The sequence below is a fragment of the Mustelus asterias genome, chromosome 27, assembly GCF_964213995.1.
Source record: "Mustelus asterias chromosome 27, sMusAst1.hap1.1, whole genome shotgun sequence".
NCBI lineage: Eukaryota > Metazoa > Chordata > Chondrichthyes > Carcharhiniformes > Triakidae > Mustelus > Mustelus asterias.
This window is the reverse complement of record NC_135827.1, coordinates 42,292,603-42,316,470: the sequence shown is the minus strand read 5'-3', so window position 1 is coordinate 42,316,470 and position 23,868 is coordinate 42,292,603. Positions and strand designations below refer to the sequence as shown.

General features: G+C 49.6%; 1 protein-coding gene across 7 annotated transcripts in view; it reads left to right on the top strand.

Moving 5' to 3' along the window:
* usp2a (ubiquitin specific peptidase 2a) overlaps nt 1-23,868 on the top strand; it is a 112,014-nt gene that overhangs the window by 27,723 nt on the left and 60,423 nt on the right. For all 7 annotated transcript variants that reach the window (XM_078199130.1, XM_078199128.1, XM_078199131.1 and 4 more), the window contains one exon: nt 8,956-9,704. In XM_078199130.1, the coding sequence (XP_078055256.1) occupies nt 8,997-9,704 (708 nt within the window). In that variant the 5' untranslated portion in view covers nt 8,956-8,996. The remainder of the gene's footprint in view (nt 1-8,955; nt 9,705-23,868) is intronic.

Below are 23,868 nucleotides of genomic sequence, written 5' to 3'. Positions count from 1 at the left end.
GTGGGCAAGCCAAGCCAAGGCTGTGGGGCACCATTAGCTTTGGGGCGACTCGGTGGTTAGCACTGCTGCCTCACAGCGCCAGGGACCCGGGTTCAAACCCGGCCTCGGGTCACTGTCTGCGTGTTCTCCCCGTGTCTGCGTGAGTTTCCTCTGGGTGCTCTGGTTTCCTCCCATAGTGCAAAGATGTACGGGTTAGGTTGGTTGGCCATGATAAATTGACCCTCGTGTCAGGGGGATGAGCAGGGTAAAAATGTGTGGGGTTACAGGAATAGGGACTGGGTAGGATTGTGGTCGGTACAGACTTGATGGGCCGAATGTCCCCCTTCTGTACTGTAGGGATTCTATGATTCCCAGCCTTAGGCATGGCCCCACGGAGAAAGGCCGAATATAACTGGGCACAAAGTTATACTGCGGTTACTGGTGCTTTGGAACCGAGATATAGGCAGGCGACAGGCTGGCCTGTCTGGGCAAAGCAACTTTGAGTGCCTGACCTCCAGCACTCAGGTATACGAGGGGTCATAGGTTCAAGGTGAGGGGGGGAGGTTTAACACGGATATCAGAAGGATGTATTTTACGCAGTGGGTGGTGGGGGCCTGGAATGCGCTGCCAGGCAAGGTGGTGGAGGCGGACACACTGGGAACGTTTAAGACTTATCTAGATAGCCACATGAACGGAATGGGAATGGAGGGATACAAAAGAATGGTCTAGTTTGGGCCAGGGAGCGGCGCGGGCTTGGAGGGCCGAAGGGCCTGTTCCTGTGCTGTATTGTTCTTTGTTCTTTGTAATCCTGAGAGAATACAGTTTTGATCTCCTTACTTTAGAAAGGATATGATTGCATTAGAAGCAGTTCAGAGAAGACGTTTGACTGATTCCTGTGATTGAAGATGTTATCCTATGAGGAAAGGTTGGACAGGCTGGGCCTGTACCCATTGGCCTTTAGAAGAATTAGGTCTTACTGAAACACAGATCCTGAGGGGATATGGGGGGGAAAATGCTGAGAGGATGTTTTCCCTTGTGGTCACAGTTCCAAAGTCACAGTTTTAAAAAATAAGGGTCTCCTATTTAAGACTGAGGTAAGGGGATTTTTTTCTCTGAGGATGGGTTAGTGTTTGGAATTGCCTCAGCCCAGAGAGCAACGGAGGTTGGATCATTGAATACATATAAGGCCGAGTTAGACCAATTTTGATTGACAAGGGAGTCGAGGGTTATGGGGGTCAGGCAGGAAAATGGAATTGAGACCACAATCGGATCCGCCATGGTCGTATTAGCATGGTGTAGCAGGCTCGATGGGCTGAACGGCCTACTCCGGTTCCTGACTCTTGTGGGTTCTTGTACAGCTGGGGGGAAAAAAAGCACCAAAATATTCCCCGGGAAAGGCAGAGCAATACTTAAAATGTTTCCAGCTTGGATTGGTTTGCAGTCAGTGACTGATAAATCTTAAATCTTCAGCTCATTTCACACATTCACTTGAATATTTTCTCTCTTTCACTATTGATTTGATGTGGTGATTTCTTGCACTATTGCTGTCGAATACAAAGGAGAAAAAAAGAACGACTTGTATTTATAACTGCCTTTAACCATCTCAGAACATCCCGACGTGCTTTTCAGCCAGTGTAGGCCCTGTTGCAGTAGAAAAGGTGGCAGACAATTTGCACAAAGTAACAGCCCACATTGCTGTTACTTTGGTCACCTGACCATTGTTTATAAATGTTGAGGTATAAAATATTAGCCAGGACACAACAGCAAACCCGAAAGCACTCCCTCAGTACTGCACTGTGGGCAGTATTGCTCCAGACGGTGTTGCACTCCCTCAGTACTATGCTTCCAACAGGGTAGCATCCCCTCTCCTGAGGAAGAGGTGTTCTGTACAGAGCGCCTCAGGGAAAAATATTGAGGGCAGTTGGAGAAAAAGAACATATTTGGATTTAATAATCTGTTGGGCAGTGTTGCTTATGAAAAGGAAAAATCTTTAGTGTATTTTAAAAGGAGTAAACACTAGTTTAACATTCCCCTTGGCCTGGGCTCCACTTACAACCAGCTGTTTTCTTGCTGCCGGTGAATACAGGGCAGCAGAGAGGATTGAGTTTCGCTGGCGATAGTGAGATGGCGTGTGCCATTACTGACCTACTTTAGGTTGTCATGGGATTGCTAAGGCTGCTCCATAGCTACTGAAACACAAGTTAATTCCCATAAATTTAAAAACTCTTTGCTTTCCAACCTTTCCATGACCTCGCTCTTCCCAGTCTTTCCCGCAGTCGGGAAAACCTCCCAAACCCTCAGGCTGCAGCCTCATTCACATCAATAATTTTTCATTGTTCCACCCTTGGCTTTTGGCTCGCTGGGCCCTTATTTTCTTCAGATACCATCATGGAATCCCCACAGTGCAGAAGAAGCCCATTCAGCCCATCGAATCTGCACTGACTCTCTTATCCCTGTAACACTGCACATTTTACCCTGCCTAATTCATTTAACCTACACATCTCGAGACATTAAGGGGCAAATTAGCAAGGTCAATCCACCTAATCCACACATCTTCGGATGCTTGCTCACACTCACTCTCCCGGCTCGCTCACACTCACTCTCCCGACTCGCTCACACTCACTCTCCCGACTCGCTCACACTCACTCTCCCGACTCGCTCACACTCACTCTCCCGACTCGCTCACACTCACTCTCCCGGCTCGCTCACACTCACTCTCCCGACTCGCTCACACTCACTCTCCCGGCTCGCTCACACTCACTCTCCCGGCTCACACTCACTCTCCCGACTCGCTCACACTTACTCTCCCGACTCACTCACACTCACTCCCGACTCGCTCACACTCACTCTCCCGACTCGCTCACACTCACTCTCCCGACTCGCTCACACTCACTCTCCCGACTCGCTCACACTCACTCTCCCGACTCGCTCACACTCACTCTCCCGGCTCGCTCACACTCACTCTCCCGGCTCGCTCACACTCACTCTCCCGGCTCGCTCACACTCACTCTCCCGACTCGCTCACACTAACTCTCCCGGCTCGCTCACACTAACTCTCCCGGCTCGCTCACACTCACTCTCCCGGCTCACACTCACTCTCCCGACTCGCTCACACTTACTCTCCCGACTCACTCACACTCACTCTCCCGACTCGCTCACACTCACTCTCCCGACTCGCTCACACTCACTCTCCCGACTCGCTCACACTCACTCTCCCGGCTCGCTCACACTCACTCTCCCGACTCGCTCACACTCACTCTCCCGACTCGCTCACACTCACTCTCCCGGCTCGCTCACACTCACTCTCCCGGCTCACACTCACTCTCCCGACTCGCTCACACTAACTCTCCCGGCTCGCTCACACTAACTCTCCCGGCTCGCTCACACTAACTCTCCTGGCTCGCTCACACTCACTCTCCCGGCACACTCACACTTACTCTCCCGACTCACTCACACTCACTCTCCCGACTCGCTCACACTCACTCTCCCGACTCGCTCACACTCACTCTCCCGGCTCGCTCACACTCACTCTCCTGACTCGCTCACACTAACTCTCCCGGCTCGCTCACACTCACTCTCCCGGCTCACACTCACTCTCCCGACTCGCTCACACTCACTCTCCCGGCTCGCTCACACTCACTCTCCCGGCTCACACTCACTCTCCCGACTCGCTCACACTCACTCTCCCGACTCGCTCACACTCACTCTCCCGACTCACTCACACTCACTCTCCCGGCTCGATCACACTCACTCTCCCGACTCACACTCACTCTCCCGGCTCACTCACACTCACTCTCCCGGCTCGCTCACACTCACTCTCCCGGCTCACACTCACTCTCCCGACTCGCTCACACTCACTCTCCCGGCTCGCTCACACTCACTCTCCCGGCTCGCTCACACTCACTCACCCGACTCGCTCACACTCACTCTCCCGGCTCGTTCACACTCACTCTCCCGGCTCGCTCACACTCACTCTCCCGACTCGCTCACACTCACTCTCCCGGCTCACTCACACTCACTCTCCCGACTCGCTCACACTCACTCTCCCGGCTCGCACTCACTCTCCCGGCTCGCTCACACTCACTCTCCCGGCTCACTCACACTCACCCTCCTGACTCGCTCACACTCACTCTCCCGGCTCACTCACACTCACCCTCCCGGCTCGCTCACACTCACTCTCCTGGCTCACACTCACTCTCCCGGCTCACTCACACTCACTCTCCCGGCTCGCTCACACTCACTCTTCCGACTCGCTCACACTCACTCTCCCGGCTCGCTCACACTCAATCTCCCAGCTCACACTCACTCTCCCGGCTTGCTCACACTCACTGTCCCGGCTCGCTCACACTCACTCTCCCGACTCGCTCACACTCACTCTCCCGGCTCACTCACACTCACTCTCCCGGCTCGCTCACGCTCACACTCACTCTCCTGGCTCGCTCACACACGCTCTCCCGGCTCGCTCACACTCACTCTCCCGACTCACTCACACTCACTCTCCTGGCTCACTCACACTCGCTCTCCCCGCTCGCTCACACTCACTCTCCCGACTCGCTCACACTCACTCTCCCGGCTCGCTCACACTCACTCTCCCGGCTCGCTCACACTCACTCTCCCGACTCGTTCACACTCACTCTCCCGACTCGTTCACACTCACTCTCCCGACTCGCTCACACTCACTCTCCCGGCTCGCTCACACTCACTCTCCCGACTCGTTCACACTCACTCTCCCGGCTCGCTCACACTCACTCTCCCGGCTCGCTCACACTCACTCTCCCGGCTCGCTCACACTCACTCTCCCGACTCGTTCACACTCACTCTCCCGACTCGTTCACACTCACTCTCCCGACTCGTTCACGCTCACTCTCCCGGCTCGCTCACGCTCACTCTCCCGACTCGCTCACGCTCACTCTCCCGGCTCGCTCACACTCGCTCTCCCGACTCGCTCACACTCACTCTCCCGGCTCGCTCACACTCACTCTCCCGGCTCGCTCACACTCACTCTCCCGACTCACTCACGCTCACTCTCCCGGCTCGCTCACACTCACTCTCCTGGCTCACTCACACTCACTCTCCCGGCTCACTCACACTCACTCTCCCGGCTCGCTCACACTCACTCTCCCGACTCACACTCACTCTCCCGACTCACTCACACTCACTCTCCCGGCTCGCTCGCAATCACTCTCCCGACTCACTCACACTCACTCTCCCGGCTCACTCACACTCACTCTCCCGGCTCACTCACACTCACTCTCCCGGCTCGCTCGCACTCACTCTCCCGACTCACTCTCCCGGCTCGCTCACACTCACTCTCCCGGCTCACTCACACTCGCTCTTGCGGCTCGTTCACGCTCACACCATCTCCCGACTTACTCCTACTCACATTCCGTGTGTGTGTCTGTGCGTGTGTGTGTCTGTGCGTGTGTGTGTGTCTGTGCGTGTGTGTGTGTGTCTGTGCGTGTGTGTGTGTGTCTGTGCGTGCGTGTGTGTGTGCGTCAGTGTGTGTGCGCGCGCGTCAGTGTGTGTCAGTCTGTATGTCAGTCTGTGTGTGTGTGTTTCAGTCTGTGTCAGTGTGTGTGTGTGTCTGTGTGTGTGTGTGGAAGTTCAGTTGGGAACAAGCCTGGACCTGTCTGAGCTGCTCTCTCTCTCTATCTGATTTCCGTGTTGGGTTGATTCGCAGTGTAGTCTGGGAAAGGAGTAATCAAAGCAGTTTCCATAGTGAGGAGAGGACACTGCTCAGTAATGTGGGGAATAACAAGCAAGTTGCCCGAAATCAAGACCAGAATACTGAGGAATGGAAGTAGGTTCTGGTTTTGTTTGTCTTTTGTTTGGATTGTTTTCCTTCCTCTGCTCTCGGCTCCCTTTCTGTGTTTCACTGCTCAATCCCACTTTTCAACAGAGTTCGGTGTTAGTGTCAGAAAATCTGCTTCCTGCACCACATTGTGAATGATATTTGTATTCATCACCAAGATGTCAGTGTTCGGGAATGGAACAGATTCACGCTCAGGACAGGTACAGCACGGGATAAGATACAGAGTAAAGCTCCCTCTACACTGTCCCCATCAAACACTCTCAGGACAGGTACAGCACGGGGTTAGATACAGAGTAAAGCTCCCTCTACACTGTCCCCCATCAAACACTCCCAGGACAGGTACAGCACGGGGTTAGATACAGAGTAAAGCTCCCTCTACACTGTCCCCATCAAACACACACAGGACAGATAGAGCATGGGGTTAGATACAGAGTGAAGCTCCCTCTACACTGTCCCCATCAAACACTCCCAGGACAGCTACAGCACGGGGTTAGATACAGAGTAAAGCTCCCTCCACAATGTCCCCATCAAACACTCCCAGGACAGCTACAGCACGGGGTTAGATACAGAGTGAAGCTCCCTCTACACTGTCCCCCATCAACCACAGTAAGAAGTCTCACAACACCAGGTTAAAGTCCAACAGGTTTATTTGGTAGCAAAAGCCACTAGCTTTCGGAGCGCTGCTCCTTCGTCAGGTGAGTGGGAGTTCTGTTTACAAACAGGGCATATAAAGACACAAACTCAATTTACAATTTACACTTGCATTTATATCACCTCACTGGGCCAGTATGATTTTCTATCGTGCCCCAGAGTATTTGCTGCTGAAGAAGGTGGTTTTGTGCCTGTTTACCTTTCACGTTTTAGTCTATTGGCAACACAGGAGAAACGTTCCTCTGTGGGATTGGGCTGGTGTACAGGGAGTCGCTGGAGGAAATAACATTGACAAATCCGTTATGTTACCTCAAACCTTCCTGCTTGGACTCCCAAAGCAAGTATTATCACCTCACTCGCTCAGCTCTCTCGCCCTCGCTCCTCCAATGTCACTGAGGTAGGGCTGATGGTAGTGAGGGAGAGTGAACACAGTGCAGGGTTTGGAAGCTTCAGTATGAGGACATGGAGCAGATACATGATGATTGTGGAGACAGAGTCAGTGCAATAATCTAACACAGGGTGGCACCTTCTGCCTGAAATTCACCCGCTGGCTGGTGCTAAGGAATCTGTCAGCGTTGAAACTCGAGCTCAGGCTTTCTGCATATCCATTCTGTGGATTCGGTTTGAAATGCACCATCCGTCTAAATTCCCAATCCATCGGTTCTGATTGTTTGATCAGACCTGTCTATTCTATCCTGCGTCCGTGAAGCAGAAACACTGCCCAAGTCAGAAATCCTTTATTCCCTCTCTGCCAACTTTCCTCCTAAAATAGGACTGTCAGTAACTGAAAACCGATTCCATTCCATAGACAGGAACATATAATCCAAGCTCTTAATTTAACTGCAGTACTGAGGGAGTGCCGCACTATCAGAGGGTCAGTACTGAGGGAGTGTCGCACTGTCAGAGGGTCAGTGCTGAGGGAGTGCCGCACTGTCAGAGGGTCAGTACTGAGGGAGTGCCGCACTGTCAGAGGGACAGTACTGAGGGAGTGCCGCACTGTCAGAGGGTCAGTACTGAGGGAGTGCCGCACTGTCAGAGGGTCAATACTGAGGGAGTGCTGCACTGCCAGAGGGTCAGTACTGAGGGAGTGCCGCACTGTCAGAGGGTCAGTACTGAGGGAGTGCTGCACTGTGTAAGGGTCAGTGCTGAGGGAGTGTCGCACTGTCAGAGGGTCAGTACTGAGGGAGTGCCGCACTGTCAGAGGGTCAGTACTGAGGGAGTGCTGCACTGTCAGAGGGTCAGTACTGAGGGAGTGCCGCACTGTCAGAGGGTCAGTACTGAGGGAGTGCCGCACTGTCAGAGGGTCAGTACTGAGGGAGTGCTGCACTGTCAGAGAGTCAGTACTGAGGGAGTGCCGCACTGTCAGAGGGTCAGTACTGAGGGAGTGCCGCACTGTCAGAGGGTCAGTACTGAGGGAGTGCTGCACTGTCAGAGAGTCAGTACTGAGGGAGTGCCGCACTGTCAGAGGGTCAGTACTGAGGGAGTGCCGCACTGTCAGAGGGTCAGTACTGAGGGAGTGCCGCAGTGTTGGTGATGTTGTTTTTCAGATCAAATCTGTAATTGTGCTTGCACTTGCCTTTCAGATGAGTATAAGATCCCATGACTGCGTGACTGTTCTTCCTATCCTCTGGCTAATATCCCAAAAATATCATCATTAAATCAGATTTTATGACCATTGTCTCATTGATCTTTTTGGGATTTTGCTGTGCACAGATTTCTGCCATGCTTCCTACTTTGGGAAATGGCACTCATCAAAGCACTTCACTGGCTGTAAATCTCTTTGTGAGTCCCCGGGAAAGGTGCTATGGAAATGCAATGCTGGTTGAAGGTTAAACAGAAGCAAAAATGAGGTTTTCCACGACAGCTAAAGTGAAATGAGATGATATTATCTATGTGACCTCTCCCCAGAAGCACACACTCGGCTCACTGACTGGCCTGACCGAGCAAGACACGGTAAACTGGTCAAGTTTATATATTATCCTGCAAAGTGTTCACCTATAGGTGGGATATAAGTCTCGTTGCACAGGTTTTGAATGCTTTGTTTATAAATTGCAGTCACGTTAATTGGATAAGAAGGTGAAATAGCTGGACAGAGGCTGATCCTGGTGTTCTGTGGTTTTGTGTCACGGAGGGTTGGTGAAGTTTGGTTTGGAGTTGTGCACATTCTTTCTCAAATGAACAGCTGCAACATTTCGAACGTGGCATCAGACGGTGAACATAGAAACAGAGACCAGGGAACCGTCACAGGGAGGGTAGAATCCTACACCGCTCACATGATCCTGACAGTGTGCTGAATGGTAAAGAGCTAGTTAGCAAATGTTAAACCCCTGCCCAGCAGGAAAGGTCCAGTGTTGATTCCAGTCTGGATCTGGGCAGATGGGCATTGTCTGGAGAACGGTACCCAAGCCTGGAATGGGTCAATGCCCATGGGAAAGGAGTGAGTGATGTGGGAGGGTTGGAGCGGGGCGTAGCTGTAAATTGGAAAGTCTAATGTGTGTTTCTTTTGTCCTCAGTAAATGCCAGGCGCAGCCGACTGTGTGAGGCTGAGGTTGACATGTCCCGGGTTTCCTCGTCCAGCACTAAGCGAATTGGGAACTATCCGAGCACCCTCTCCAGTCCGCACTATGGCCATTCGTACCACAGCTACACCCACAGCCTGGGTTCCACTTACACAGACAAGGACAAACTGCTTTACAAGACGGGATACTCCAGCAGCTACATCCCCCATGCCAGCTCTGGCCGGCCGGTGAGCAAATACACTCTGGACCTTGATCGTGGTCGGCAGCTCCCTCGCCCTGAGGCGCTGAGCAGACGCAGCGAGAGTTTGAGCCGTGTTCCGCTAAAGGCTTTTCCCAGCGGGCTAAGTGGTGGATACTGTGGTACTTACGGTTACAGCACGGGTAGCGGGCACTCAACATACACATCTGGCTCGTCACTGACCCGCAGGAAGTCCATCAGCCAGACCGACTTGAACCGAGACATGCTCAGCCTCCACATGGTGGACACATATCAGTTAAACTCAGTGAAAAGCCCCTCGCTGAGCCGACATGATACTGACCTACAGCCCGGCTCCTATAGAGGCAGCAGCAGGAGTGACAACACTGATGTTTACTGCGCCAAGGGTTCTGGTGCTTACAGTGTACCGCGCAGCATGACACAGGAGACCATAACAGCTTCATTTAAAAACACCGGCCGTTATAGTCCAGCCTGGGAGAGGAGCAGCAGCAGTGGGAGCTGTGGATCGCCTGTTCGAGACATGGTGGTAAGTGTGGACTCAGTGGGAAGGTCATGATGAGGATAAGCCTCTGATTGAAGTGATCACGGAACATTATGTAAGACATGCGATAGAAGCAGAAGGAACCATTCAGCCCCTCGAGTCCATTTTCCATTCAGTAAGATTTCAGCCACCTCAATTTCACCTTGCAGCACTATTCCTCACATCCTTTCAATCCTTCTGTATCCAAAAATCTATTGATTTTCAGTTTAAGTACAGACAACGATGGAATGTCCATAACTTATGGGGGTAGAGAATGTTTTGAGTGAATAAATTTCTCCTCATCTCAGTCCTAAATGATCCAAACTCTATCCTGAGACTGTGCCTCTTAGATTTGGACAGTCCAGCCGGGGAAATCAGCCTCTAACTCTAGGAATTATTTTACTTTTCACTGATGTCACTCTGAAGCTCCAGCGTGTTCAGGTTGCTTTAACTCAATCTCTCAGCCAGAGGACATTCCTCTCATTTCCTGCATCAATCAAATGGACCTTTACTATTTGCCCTCCACATCGAGTATATCCTTCCTTGGTACAGTGACACAGGTGTCCAGTCAAAGCCTTCCAACACAGAAGGAGGCCATTCAGCCCAGCGTACCTATACTACCTCCTGGAGGGATACGGACCAAGTAAGGACAGAAGGTTTTTTTCTTTAGTTTAGTTAGGGCATCATGATCAGCACGGGCTTGGAGGGCCGAAGGGCCTGTTCCTGTGCTGTACTTTTCTTTGTTCTTTGGAAACATAGAAAATAGGTGCAGGAGGAGGCCATTCAGCCCTTCGAGCCTGCAGCACCATTCAGTATGATCGTACCTGATTATGCACCTTCAGCATCCCACTCCCGCTTTCTCTCCGTACCCCTTGATCCCTTTAGCCACAAGGGCCACGTCCAGCTCCCTCTTGAATACATCTAACGAACTGGCCCCAGCAGCTTTCTGTGGAGAGAATTCCACAGGTTCACAACTCTCTGAGTGAAGAAGTTCTTCCTCATCTCAGTCCTGAATGGCTTACACCTTATTCTTAGACTGTGACCCCTAGTTCTGAACTTCAACAACATGGGCTACATTCTTCCTGCATCCAGCTGGTCCAGTCCCATCAGGATTTTATATGTTTCTATGAGATCCCCTCTCATTCTTCTAAATTCCAGTGAGTACAAGCCCAGTCGATCCAGTCTCTCTTCATACGTCAGTCCTGCCATTCCAGGAATCAGTCTGGTGAACCTTCGCTGGACTCCCTCAATAGCAAGAATGTCCTTCCTCAGACTAGGAAACCAAAACTGCACACAATACGCAAGGTGTGGAAGAGCTATCCCACTGCCCAACTCTTTCCCCGTTTCCTGCAAGATTTCCCCCATCATTATCCAATCCCTTTTTGGAAGTTATTATTGAATCTGCTTCCACCGCCTTCCAGATCACTAGACACAGTGCAACGACAAGGAATCGATGAAAGGTGTTAGCATTGTCAGGAGGGGAAGAGATAAAATTCTGTAAATCACTGCCAAATGAGCTGGGATTAGGAGACAAACTGGTGACATGAGGAGTGTGACTCGGGGACACTAAGGATGTGCCGGGATATGGCTAAACAGTTGAGTGTGAAATGGGATTTCCTTTCCCGACACAACAGGAGGGTTTTGGGATCACAGATTCCAGTCCTGGTGACAGCTTTGCTTTTGCACGTAAAAATGCAAATTAGGAGCAGGAGTAGGCCATTCGGCCCCTCAGGTCTGCTCTGCCACTCAATAAGATCATGGCTGATCTTTTCATGGACTCAGCTCCACTTACCCGCCCGCTCACCATAACCATTAATTCCTTTACTGTTCAAAAATGTATTGATCTTTGCCTTAAAAACATTCAACGAGGTAGCCTCAACTGCTTCACTGGGCAGGGAATTCTACAGATTCACAACGCAGTATTGACCCTCTGACAGTGCAGCACTCCCTCACCACTGACTCTCTGACAGTGCAGCACTCCCTCACCACTGACTCTCTGACAGTGCAGCACTCCCACAGTACTAACCCTCTGACAGTGCGGCACTCCCTCAGTACTGACCCTCTGACAGTGCGGCACTCCCTCAGTACTGACCCTCTGACAGTGCGGCACTCCCTCAGTACTGACCCTCTGACAGTGCGGCACTCCCTCAGTACTGACCCTCTGACAGTGCGGCACTCCCGCAGTACTGACCCTCTGACAGTGCGGCACTCCCTCAGTACTGACCCTCTGACAGTGCAGCACTCCCTCAGTACTGACCCTCTGACAGTGCAGCACTCCCTCAGTACTGACCCTCTGACAGTGCAGCACTCCCTCAATACTGACCCTCTGACAGTGCAGCACTCACTCAGCTCTGACCCTCTGACAGTGCAGCACTCCCTCAGTACTGACCCTCTGACAGTGCGGCATTCCCTCAGTACTGATCCTCAGACACTGCAGCACTCCCTCAGTACTGACCCTCTGACAGTGTGACACTCCCTCAGTACTGACCCTCTGACAGTGCGGCACTCCCTCAGTACTGACCCTCTGACAGTGCGGCACTCCCTCAGTACTGACCCTCGTGCAGTGCAACTCTCCCTCAGTACTGACCCTGTCATATTGCGGCACTCCCTCAGTACTGACCCTCTGATATTGCGGCACTCCCTCAGTACTGACCCTCTGACAGTGCAGCACTTCCTCAGTACTGACCCTCTGACAGCGCAGCACTCCCTCAGTACTGCTCCTCGGACACTGCAGCACTCCCTCAGCACTGACCCTCTGATAGTGCGGCACTCCCTCAGCACTGACCCTCTGACAGTGCGGCACTCCCTCAGCACTGACCCTCTGACAGTGCGGCACTCCCTCAGCACTGACCCTCTGACAGTGCAGCACTTCCTCAGTACTGACCCTCTGATAGTGCGGCATTCCCTCAGCACTGACCCTCTGACAGTGCGGCACTCCCTCAGTACTGCTCCTCGGACACTGCAGCACTCCCTCAGCACTGACCCTCTGATAGTGCGGCACTCCCTCAGCACAGACCCCCTGACAGTTCGCCACTCCCTCAGCACTAATCCTCTGACAGTGCGGCACTCCCTCAGCACTGACCCTCTGACAGTGCGGCACTCCCTCAGCACTGACCCTCTGACAGTGTGGCACTCCCTCAGTACTGACCCTCTGACATTGCGGCACTCCCTCAGTACTGACCCTCTGACAGTGCAGCACTCCCTCAGCACTGACCCTCTGACAGTGCGGCACTCCCTCAGCACTGACCCTCTGACAGTGCAGCACTCCCTCAGTACTGACCCTCCGACAGTGTGGCACTCCCTCAGCAGTGACCCTCTGACAGTGCGGCACTCCCTCAGCACTGACCCTCTGACAGTGCGGCACTCCCTCAGCACTGACCCTCTGACAGTGCGGCACTCCCTCAGTACTGACCCTCTGACAGTGCGGCACTCCCTCAGTACTGACCCTCTGACAGTGCGGCACTCCCTCAGTATTGCTTTGGAATGTGAGCCTGTAACTTTGTGCTCAAACGTGACCCACGATTTTCTTACTCCGAGGTGAGTGCCTCCATGAAAATGCACTCGCCTCTGAACTGAGTGCTGATTGATATTTAAAATATTTCAGAGCTTTCAACCATTCCTGATGTCAGTATCTGATGGATATTGGCTTGGAAAGATTATTAATTTATCCTCTCAAATTGCCTTCATTTCCAGAGGGCAGTTAGGAGTCAACCACATGGAACTTAGAACAGTAGAGCACAGGAACAGGCCCCTCGGCCCAGGTGTGGTGCTGAACATGACGCCCTCCTGCCTGTCCTTGGTCCATATCTCACTACTCCTTGCATATTCATGTACTTCTCTAAGAGCCTCTTAAACACCCCTATTGTATCTGCCTCCACCACCACTCCTGGCAGCGCATTCCACACACCTACCACTCTGTTAAAAAACTTGCCCCTCGCATCTCCTTTGAACTTTCACCTCTTACCTTAATTCCGTGCCCCCTGGTATTAGACATTTTAACCCTGATAGAAAGATTCTGACTCTCAACCTATCCATGCAGTGGATCTGGAGTCACATGTGGGCCTGACCAGGTAAGGATGGCAGATTTCCTTTCCTGACGGACATTAGTGAATCAGATGGGTCTTTACAGCAGTCAGCAATGGTTTCATGATCATCATTAGACTTTTAATTTCTGATTTGAATGAAATTCAGATTTCACCATGGTGGGATTGGTGACCAGGTCCCCACAGTTTGCCGTTGGTCTCTGAATAATGGAGGTTTCCAGCATGGAAACAGGCCCTTCGGCCCGACTTGACCAATTACTAATCCAGTGGTAATACCGCGATGCCACTGGATAATGTGGATCTGAATGGAGTTCAATGTTTAATGTGGAATATGTACAATGTAGTTTTTTTGCACACTCAGTACTGAAATCTGCATCAATTTGATCAAAGGACTGCAGTGGATTTTTCACAGTAACTTCATTGTCAAACCTACTTGTGACACTAATAAATAAACTTAAAACTTAAACAGTGCTCAGAAACAGGTCAAAGCTGGGAGTGTGTAACCCCCAACATTCATCGCAACCTCGTTCAATCTATGGAACTCTGCTTAGCTTTATAAAATAAAATGCAAAGAGGTACAAAATAGGAGAGATTACTAAATGTGAGCGAACGAGCGGTGCGTCCTGTTGGAGTTAAACACAGAGGATTACAGGGAAGATGGAAGATACCATTTGACTCACAGAGGAGATCCAAGTTCAGAAATTAGCCTTTTTGTACCACATCTCTATCAGGCTAAACATCTATCTCCTGATCCCATCCATAAACTCCACCCCAGTGCTGTTTTCTTGCTGACCCATTCTGTGATGCTTCAGTTCCGCCTGCTTAAAAAACACAGCTGCTTATTATTTCTGAAATCATTTCCAGGTGTTGCTGGCAAGACCTAACCATCCCTAACAATCCCTAACTGTCCCTAACCATCTTTAACCGCCCTCCCCTTCCCTTCCCGACCCTCCCCTTCCCTCCCCTTCCCTCCCCGACCCTCCCCGACCCTCCCCGACCCTCCCCGACCCTCCCCGACCCTCCCCGACCCACCCCGACCCTCCCCGACCCTCCCCGACCCTCCCCGACCCACCCCAACCCTCCCCTACCCACCCCTACCCACCCACCCCTACCCACCCACCCCTACCCACCCACCCCTACCTAGCCACTCCTACCTACTCGTCCCTAACCGTCCTAACCGTCCCTAACTGTCCCTAACTGTTGCTAACCGTCCCTAACTATTGCTAACCGTCCCTAACCATCTCTAACCTTCCCTAACTATCCTTCTTTGTCCCTAACTGTCCCTAACCATCTCTCATTCAGGTAAATAGCATTAACTATTTCCAGAATGCAATTGTCAATTACAAAGGTGCCATTCACAGCAGCAGTTTTCCATCTGCTAAGACACTGGTTTGTGCCGTGATGGTAACTCTGTGTTAAGCATCATCAGCTCACTCTGACGGTGCATCTCTGCTGCAGAATGAAGACGGTGGGCTGGCAAATTGCACGATTCGCAGGGTCACAGTTGTCAGCGACTGTCTCCCAGTTATCAGTGTCAATGTCCACTATCTTCATATCTGATTTGCAGGTGTATGAATGTCCAGGAAGCTGTGACCCAGTGGCCAGTTCACCATGCAGCCGTCACCCATCTGCCGAATGTGGCTGAGCCAATGCAGACATTGTTGGCTGTGTAAAGAGTGCATGCTGCTGGAATTAGCACGCTCCAGAACCTCCGGGTTGGTGACCTTGTCCTGCCAAGAGATGTTGAGGATAAGTCTGAGTCAATGAAGGTGGAAACTGTTTGGTATTTTCTGCTGCTTTCCATATGTTGTCCAAGTGTCACCATTGTAGAGGAGTTTGCTGAGGATGTGTGATTGGTAGATTTACAGTTTGGTGTTCTCCAATCAGGCTCCTGCTGTTTCACACTCTCTTACACGATCGGACACAACAGCTCCAGATGTGTGAACTCAGAACTTAATGATTCTCTGACTGATTGACAGATTATTGGTGATTGTTGAGCCTTGGTATAGAATCCTACAGTGCAGAAGGAGGCCGTTCAGCCCATCGAGTCTGCACCGACCACAATCCCACCCAGGCCCTATCCCCATAACCCCATGCATTTACCCTGCTAGTCCCCCTGACACTAAGGGGCAATTTAGCATGGCCAATCCCCCTAACCCGCACATCTTTGTGAGACCAACAACAACCTTGAGAATCACATTTTTGATGTGGCAACATCCTGGACCACAACATGATGCTATTCGCTGGGACACCGAGCAAACAAATCATTCAGAATATCTTGCCACAGCCATTCAGTGTGAGAAGCAGACACACCATGAGATAACGATAGTGTACCATTGCCCCAGCAGGTCAGAATTATAGAGCACCGTGCCTCAGCGATTGGAGTAGGGCAGGTCAGGGGTAATCAGCTGTGAAGAAGGTTCCTTAGGCAGCGTCTTCCAAGACCACGGCCACCTTCTAGAAGGACAAGAGCAGCAGATACCTGGAAATACTGCCACCTAGTGCTTCCCTCCAAGTCACTCACCATCCTGACTTGGAAATAAATGTCGCTGGGTCAAAATCCTAGAACTCTCTCTCTAACAGCACTGTGGGTGTACCTACATCTCGGGGACTGCAGCGGTTCAAGAAGGCAGTTCACCACCACCACCTCGAGGGAATTAGGGAGGGACAATAAATGCTGGCCTAGCCAGCGACACCCACATCCCATTAAATGAATTTTTAAAATATAGTTACAGTACATAATAAAGACTTGCTACTAACAAACAGAGACTGTGCACTGATTCACAGATAGCCCAAGTAAGGAGTAAAAAGGGTTATTTCACAGTAACTTCATTGCAGTGTTAATGTAAGCCTGACTTGGGACTAATAAATAAATAAACTTATAAACAGTGTCTGGCTGTGTTGGACACTGGGGCCAGCAGCCATTCATCTAACTTGCTTCTGTCTGTACTGTTCTGCATTCCAGGCACTCACTCACCTGTCAGTAACAGTCATGCATGAATTAAACATTCAGCCATGCCTCCAACAATCTAAAGCGAATCTAAAGCAGTCACAGTTTCTCATTAGTGGAGTGGAAAGGGTTGTGTGTTTGACTTCTGGGACATTACAAGGTTATAGCAGGGCCCAACAGTTTGGAATAGTCCCCTGCACACCAATATCTAAATCACTGATATATCAGAAAAAGCAAGAGTACCAACATCGACCCCACTGCAAACCTTCCTCCTGTCCACAAAATATCCACTGACCATTACTCTCTGAACAAAGAACAAAGAAAATTACAGCACAGGAACAGGCCCTTCAGCCCTCTAAGCCTGCACCGATCTTGCAGCCCGACTGAACTAAAACCTTCCGGGGACCATATCCCTCTATTCCCATCCTATTCATGTATTTGCCAAGACGCCCCTTAAAACTCACTATCGTATCTGCTTCCACTACCTCCCCCGGCAGTGGGTTCCAGGCACCCACCACCCTCTGTGTAAAAAAAAAAAATCTGCCTCATACATCTCCTTTAAACCTTGCCCCTCGCACCTTAAACCTATACCCCGAGTAATTGACTCTTCCACCCTGGGAAAAAGCTTCTGACTATCCACTCTGTCCATGCCTCTCATAATCTTGTAGACTTCTATCAGGTCTCCCCTCAACCTCCGTCGCTCCAGTGAGAACAAACCAAGTTTCTCCAACCTCTTCTCATAGCTGATGCCCTCCATACCAGGCAACATCCTGGTAAATCTTTTCTGTACCCTCTCCAAAGCCTCCACATCCTTCTGGTAGTGTGGCGACCAGAATTGAACACTATATTCCAAGTACGGCCTAACTAAGGTTTTATAAAGCTGCAAAATGACTTGCCAATTTTTAAACTCAATGCCCCGGCCGATGAAGGCAAGCATGCCGTATGCCTTCCTGACTACCTTCTCCACCTGCATTGCCACTTTCAGTGACCTGTGTACCTGTACACCCAGATCCCTCTGCCTATCAATATTCTTAAAGGTTCTGCCATTTACTGTATATTTCCCATCTGTATTAGACCTTCCAAAATGCATTACCTCACATTTGTCTGGATTAAACTCCATCTGCCATCTCTCCGTCAAAGTTTCCAACCAATCTATATCCTGCTGTATCCTCTGATGATCCTCATTGCTATCCACAATTCCACCAACCTTTGTTTCGTCCACAAAGTTACTAATCGAACCAATTACATTTTCCTCCAAATCATTTATATATATTACAAACAGCAGAGGTCCCAGCACTGATCCCTGAGGAACACCACTCTGCTTCCTATGATTCAGCCAATTTTGTATCCATGTTGCTACTGTCACTTTTACACCATGAGCTCTAACTCTTCTCACAAATATTCCATGTGGCACTGTATCAAGTGCCTTTTGGAAGTCCGGGTACACCACATCAACAGTATTACCCTCATCGACCTTCTCTGTAACCATTTCACAAAACCCCAGCTAAACTCAAGCTAAACACAATTTTCCTTAAGAAATCCATGCTGGCTGTTATGAATCAACTATTAATTCTATCCTGAATAACTGTTTCTAGAAGCTCCCCCACCACTGAAGTGAAACTGACTGGTCTAAAGTTGAAATTTGCTTTATATTGCCAGTGATGGTTTGGTGTAACGCTCTGGCGGTTTTTACAGTGGCTCCTGGCTGTGTGAGCTTGTGATTTCCAGGACCTGTCAGTCTGGACTGCTTTCAGCTGGAGATTGTCCAGTGGGCAGACTCCATTTCTCTCTTCATTCACTGTCAGATGTAGAACTCAGTTTACCAGAGAACGCACAGCACAAAGGCACCAAAAGGGAACAATACTGTCATTCCTGCCATGAATCCAAATGAAGGCTGACACTGAGCTCTCTCTGCCTCTCTCTGTCTCCATTAACCTCTCTCCTCTCTTAACAACTGGTGAATTTAAATGCAAGTTATTAAATAAATCTGGGCCAGGATTTTCTCTGTCACAGGTGAGATGGAAAGTTTTGGGGAGCCGGCAAAATGTCCATTGACTTTTGGTGGGAATTTCAGAAAATGCCAAATTTAAACCACATCACTGTAATGGTGACCATTGGAAGTTCCAGGCTGTTATAAAAACCATCTGGTTCACCAATGCTCTTCAGGGAAGGAAATCTGCCATCCTTACTCAATCTGGCCTACTTGTGACTCTAGAGCCACTGTAATGTGGTTGGTTCTTAACTTCCCCTTGAAATCTCTTCAGTTGCATTCAGGAAGGTGGCTCATCAATTTGAGCAGTGAACATTGGCCCCACCGGCCATCTTGTGGAGGAATGTGAAAAAAAACTCTCTCCAATTTTGGGCAATGGAATTTAGGGCCACGGAGAGGGTGCAGTGGAGATTTACCCCAGGGATCCACCAGGGATACAAGAGAGGTTGGCAAAATGGGGATTGTTATCCTCAAAGCAGAGAAGATTGAATATAAAGGTGGTAAAAATTATGATTTAGTAAATAAGGAGAAATTGTTTATCGTGTCAGAAGGGGCAGTAACAAGAGGACACAGATTTATGACAATGGGCAGAAAAAACTAGAGGGAGAGATGAGGAGAATTGTTTTTACACAGCAAGTTGTTATGATCTGGAATGCACTGACTGAAAATGGGTGGTGGAAGCGGATTCAAAGGGAACTTTAGAGAATGGAATAACTACTCGCAAGGAGAGATACTTAAAGGCTCTGGGAAAAGCACAGAGAGTGTAATTAAGTGAATGACTCCTTCAAAGTATTGGCAAGCACTGGGAGCTGAAAGACTTCCTCCTTTGCTGTATCTTTCTGTGATAAATGGTTGAAAAATTAAATTGGAAAAAAACAATTGAAGTTGTAAACTGTGCCCTTGAGATGGAGGGTGGGGTGGGGGGAGGGGGGGGGGGGATCAGAGACTAGGAATGTCAGAAAAATTAAATGTTAATTTAGCTGCCACTCAGACTTTCTCTTCTCCAATGCCCTGTCACTGACTGTAATTCTACCGAATCTGTACAAAACTCTAGTTAGGCCACAACTACTGAGGCAAGGACTGATTCGGGACAACCAGCATGGCTTTGTGAGTGGAAAATCATGTCTCACAAATTTGATTGAGTTTTTTGAAGGGGTAACCAAGAAGGTCGATGAGGGTACTGCAGTTGATGTTGTCTACATGGACTTTAGCAAGGCCTTTGACAAGTACCGCATGGTAGGTTGTTGCATAAGGTTAAATCTCACGGGATCCAGGGTGAGATAGCCAATTGGATACAAAATTGGCTTGATGACAGAAGACAGGGTGGTTGTAGAGGGTTGTTTTTCAAACTGGAGGACTGTGACCAGCGGTGTGCCTCAGGGATCAGTGCTGGGTCCACAGTTATTTGTCATTTATATTAATGATTCGGATGAGAATTTAGGAGGCATGGTTAGTAAGTTTGCAGACGACACCAAGAGTGGTGGCATAGTGGACGGTGAAGAAGGTTATCTAGCTTTGCAACGGGATCTTGATCAATTGGGCCAGTGGGCTGATGAATGGCAGATGGAGTTTAATTTAGATAAATGTGAGGTGATGCATTTTGGTAGATCAAATCGGGGCAGGACTTACTCAGTTAATGGTAGGGTGTTGGGGAGAGTTACAGAACAAAGAGATCTAGGGATACAGGTTCATAGCTCCTTGAAAGTGGAGTCACAGGTTGATAGGGTGGTGAAGAAGGCATTCGGCATGTTTATTTTCATTGGTCAGAACATTGAATACAGGAGTTGGGACGTCTTGTTGAAGTTGTACAAGACATTGGTAAGGCCACACTTGAAATGTTGTGTACAGTTCTGGTCACCCTATTATAGAAAGGATATTAAACTAGAAAGAGTGCAGAAAAGATTTACTAGGATGCTACCGGGACTTGATGGTTTGAGTTATAAGGAGAGGCTGGATAGACTGGGACTTTTTTCCCTGGAGCGTAGAAGGCTTAGGGGTGATCTTATAGAGGTCTAGAAAATAATGAGGGGCATAGATGAGGTAGATAGTCAACATCTTTTTCCAAAGGTAGGGGAGTGTAAAACTGGAGGACATAGGTTTAAGGTAAGAGGGGAGAGATACAAAAGTGTCCAGAGGTGCAATTTTTTCATTCAGAGGGTGGTGAGTGTCTGGAACGAGCTGCCAGAGGCAGTAGTAGAGGCGGGTACAATTTTGTCTTTTACAAAACATTTAGACAGTTACATGGAGGAATTGAGTTTAGAAATCGGGAGATAATGCTGCAGCTGTATAGGACCCTGGTCAGACCCCACCTGGAGTACTGTGCCCAGTTCTGGTCACCTCATTACAGAAAGGATGTGGAAGCCATAGAACGGGTGCAGAGGAGATTTACGAGGATGTTGCTGGGATTAAGTGGTATGCCTTATGAGGATAGGTTGAGAGAACTAGGTCTATTCTCCTTGGAGAGACGAAGGATGAGAGGTGACCTGATAGAGGTGTATAAGATGTTGAGAGGTATTGATAGGGTGGATTCTCAGAGGCTTTTACCCAGGGCTGAAATGGTTGTCACGAGAGGCCACAGGTTTAGGGTGCTGGGGAGTAGGTATAGAGGAGATGTTAGGGGTAAGTTTTTCACTCAGAGGGTGGTGGGTGCGTGGAATCGGCTGCCGGTAGTGGTGGTGGAAGCAGATTCGATTGAGTCTTTTAAGAGACTTTTGGATAGGTTCATGGAGGTTAGTAAGATAGAGGGTTATAGATGAGCCTAGAAGGTAAGGAAATTGTTCGGCGCAACTTGTGGGCCGAAGGGTCTGTTTGTGCTGTAGCTTTTCTATGTTCTATGGGTAAGGTGGGTATAGAGGAACATGGGCCAAACATGGGACTAGTTAGTGGTAAAAACTGGGCGGCATGGACAAGTTGAGCTGAAGGGCCTGATTCCATGCTGCAAACCTCTATGACTCTATGTCTGTAGTATTGCATCTAGTTCTGGTCACCGTTACCAGAACGGCTCCAGAGATGAGGGGTTTTAGTTACAAAGTTGCGTTGGAGAAGCTGGAGTTGTTCTCTTGGAGCAGAGCAGGTTGAGGGGAGATTTGGTCCAGGTTATGACAGGTTGAAGGTTCTGGAGATATGTGAAAGAACGTTCCTAAGCAGCAAGTGGTAAAGACCAAGAACCCGCTGCCCAAGAGGGTGCTGGAAGCAGAGACAGTGAATAATTTCGGAAGGAAATTGGATGGGCACTTGAGAGAGAAATACACTCGCAGGAAGATGGCATTAAGGTGGGTGAGTGGGACTGATTGGATTGATCAGCAGAGAGCTGGCACAGACTTGATTGGCTGAATGGCCTCTTGACATGCCGACTAACGGCCAAAAATATATTTATGCTTTTTATCCAATAAAATTCCTGAAGGGGAGAATAAGGCCTGTTTTAAGGAGCTATTTTAACCTTCAAAAACAGAACAGCAAACTTGTTTGATAACAAACACTGAACATTCGGTGAGGAATTTAGGAATACGTCATTGGGTCGCTGATATGTATTGTGTCAGCAACACAATCATTTCTAATTCAAATATCTTCACAAAACAATAGAATTTCCAAATGTGCTTTCTGTGAAAATGTTTAGCCATGTTAGACTTGTGGAGGGTCGGAATTCGACATCCTGGGATCTGGCTAAACACAAACCAGTGGAAATTTTCTCTGCTTCTGAGCCATTGAGAAATGTGTGTCTGGGAACTTTCCCCGAGTCAGTGATGGGTTGAGTGGAATTTTACCAGCTGCTTCCTCCCCACTTAGAACATGATAGACAGAGTAAAATATCGAGACAGTTCCCCGAGCCCCTTCCCCACAGACAGACATTCACAAACACACCCTTCCCCCACACATATCCCCGTCTCTCCCCCTCTCTCGCGCACACCCACACAGCCACTCCTGCCACACAGAAACCTCCCCACACAAATGCACACATTCAATACACACACACACGCCCAGCATTGCACACACACACAATACATGTACACACACACACACACGCGCGCGTAGATGCCCACCATGCACACATATGCACGCACACACACACGCCCACCATTGCACGCACACACACACCCACCAGTGCACGCGCGCGCACACACATGCATACACATACCACCATCGCACGCACGTGCACACACACACCCACCATTGCACGCACGTGCACATACACATGCACACACACGCACACACATGCAGATACCCACCATGCACATACACTTACACACACACATTTGTGTCCTTGCTCTCTCACTGGTTCGATATTTACAGATTTTCTGAGAATCCTTGTCTTTTGGTGAATGCCCAAGTATAGTGTGGCTCATAACATCCATTTAAAACCCCTTGATTAGATTTCAATCTGTAACTCACTCCCAGGTATCTGTTACTCTATATATAAAACACCACGACCCCGGATTGGATTGCAGCCTGTAACTCACTCCCAGGTATCTGTAATCATTTTATCAACAGAATTCACTCTGTAAATTATCTGGGAGGAAAATGGATCAGTTTGAAGTTTGTTTTAAGGCAGGTCCATATGGCATAGAGATGAAGATTGCAGGGAATATCCAGGCTTCCTGTTATTGTGGGTTGTCTGCTGATGTTTTGTGGAACTCGGCTGCAGGAATTGCAATGGCCTCCTGTGCTAGTAGCTGACATTGAGCGTTTGGTTCTACTATTGTACCCAGTTGGCAGCCACTTCATCAGGCTGGTGTAGGGTAGTGAGACCACCACTGACACACAGGTCAGGGCATTTGTTGATTATATGCACCATGGTTTGCACTTCGCCACAGTTGCACAGGGGTGAGTCACACTATCCCCAAAGGAAGAGGTTGTTGCATCAGGGTCTGACTCCAGTGCGAAACCTGTTCAGTTTGACTCATTTATTGTGCAGGAGGTTGAAGCCTGGGATTTCCAATTTGGAATCAACAACCAGGGGCTGATTCTGGGCCTTGTTGTTGGTGTTTGCCATAGGTCCTCCCACAGGTCCATAGCAGAAATGCCTGGCTTGGGTGTGTTGGTCCATAGAAACATAGAAACTAGAAGCAGGAGTAGGCCATTCGGCCCTTCAAGCCTGCTCTGCCATTCATTTTGATCATGGCTGATCATCAAATTCAATATCCTGATCTCCCCCTTCCCCACATATCCCTTGATCTCTTTAGCCCCAAG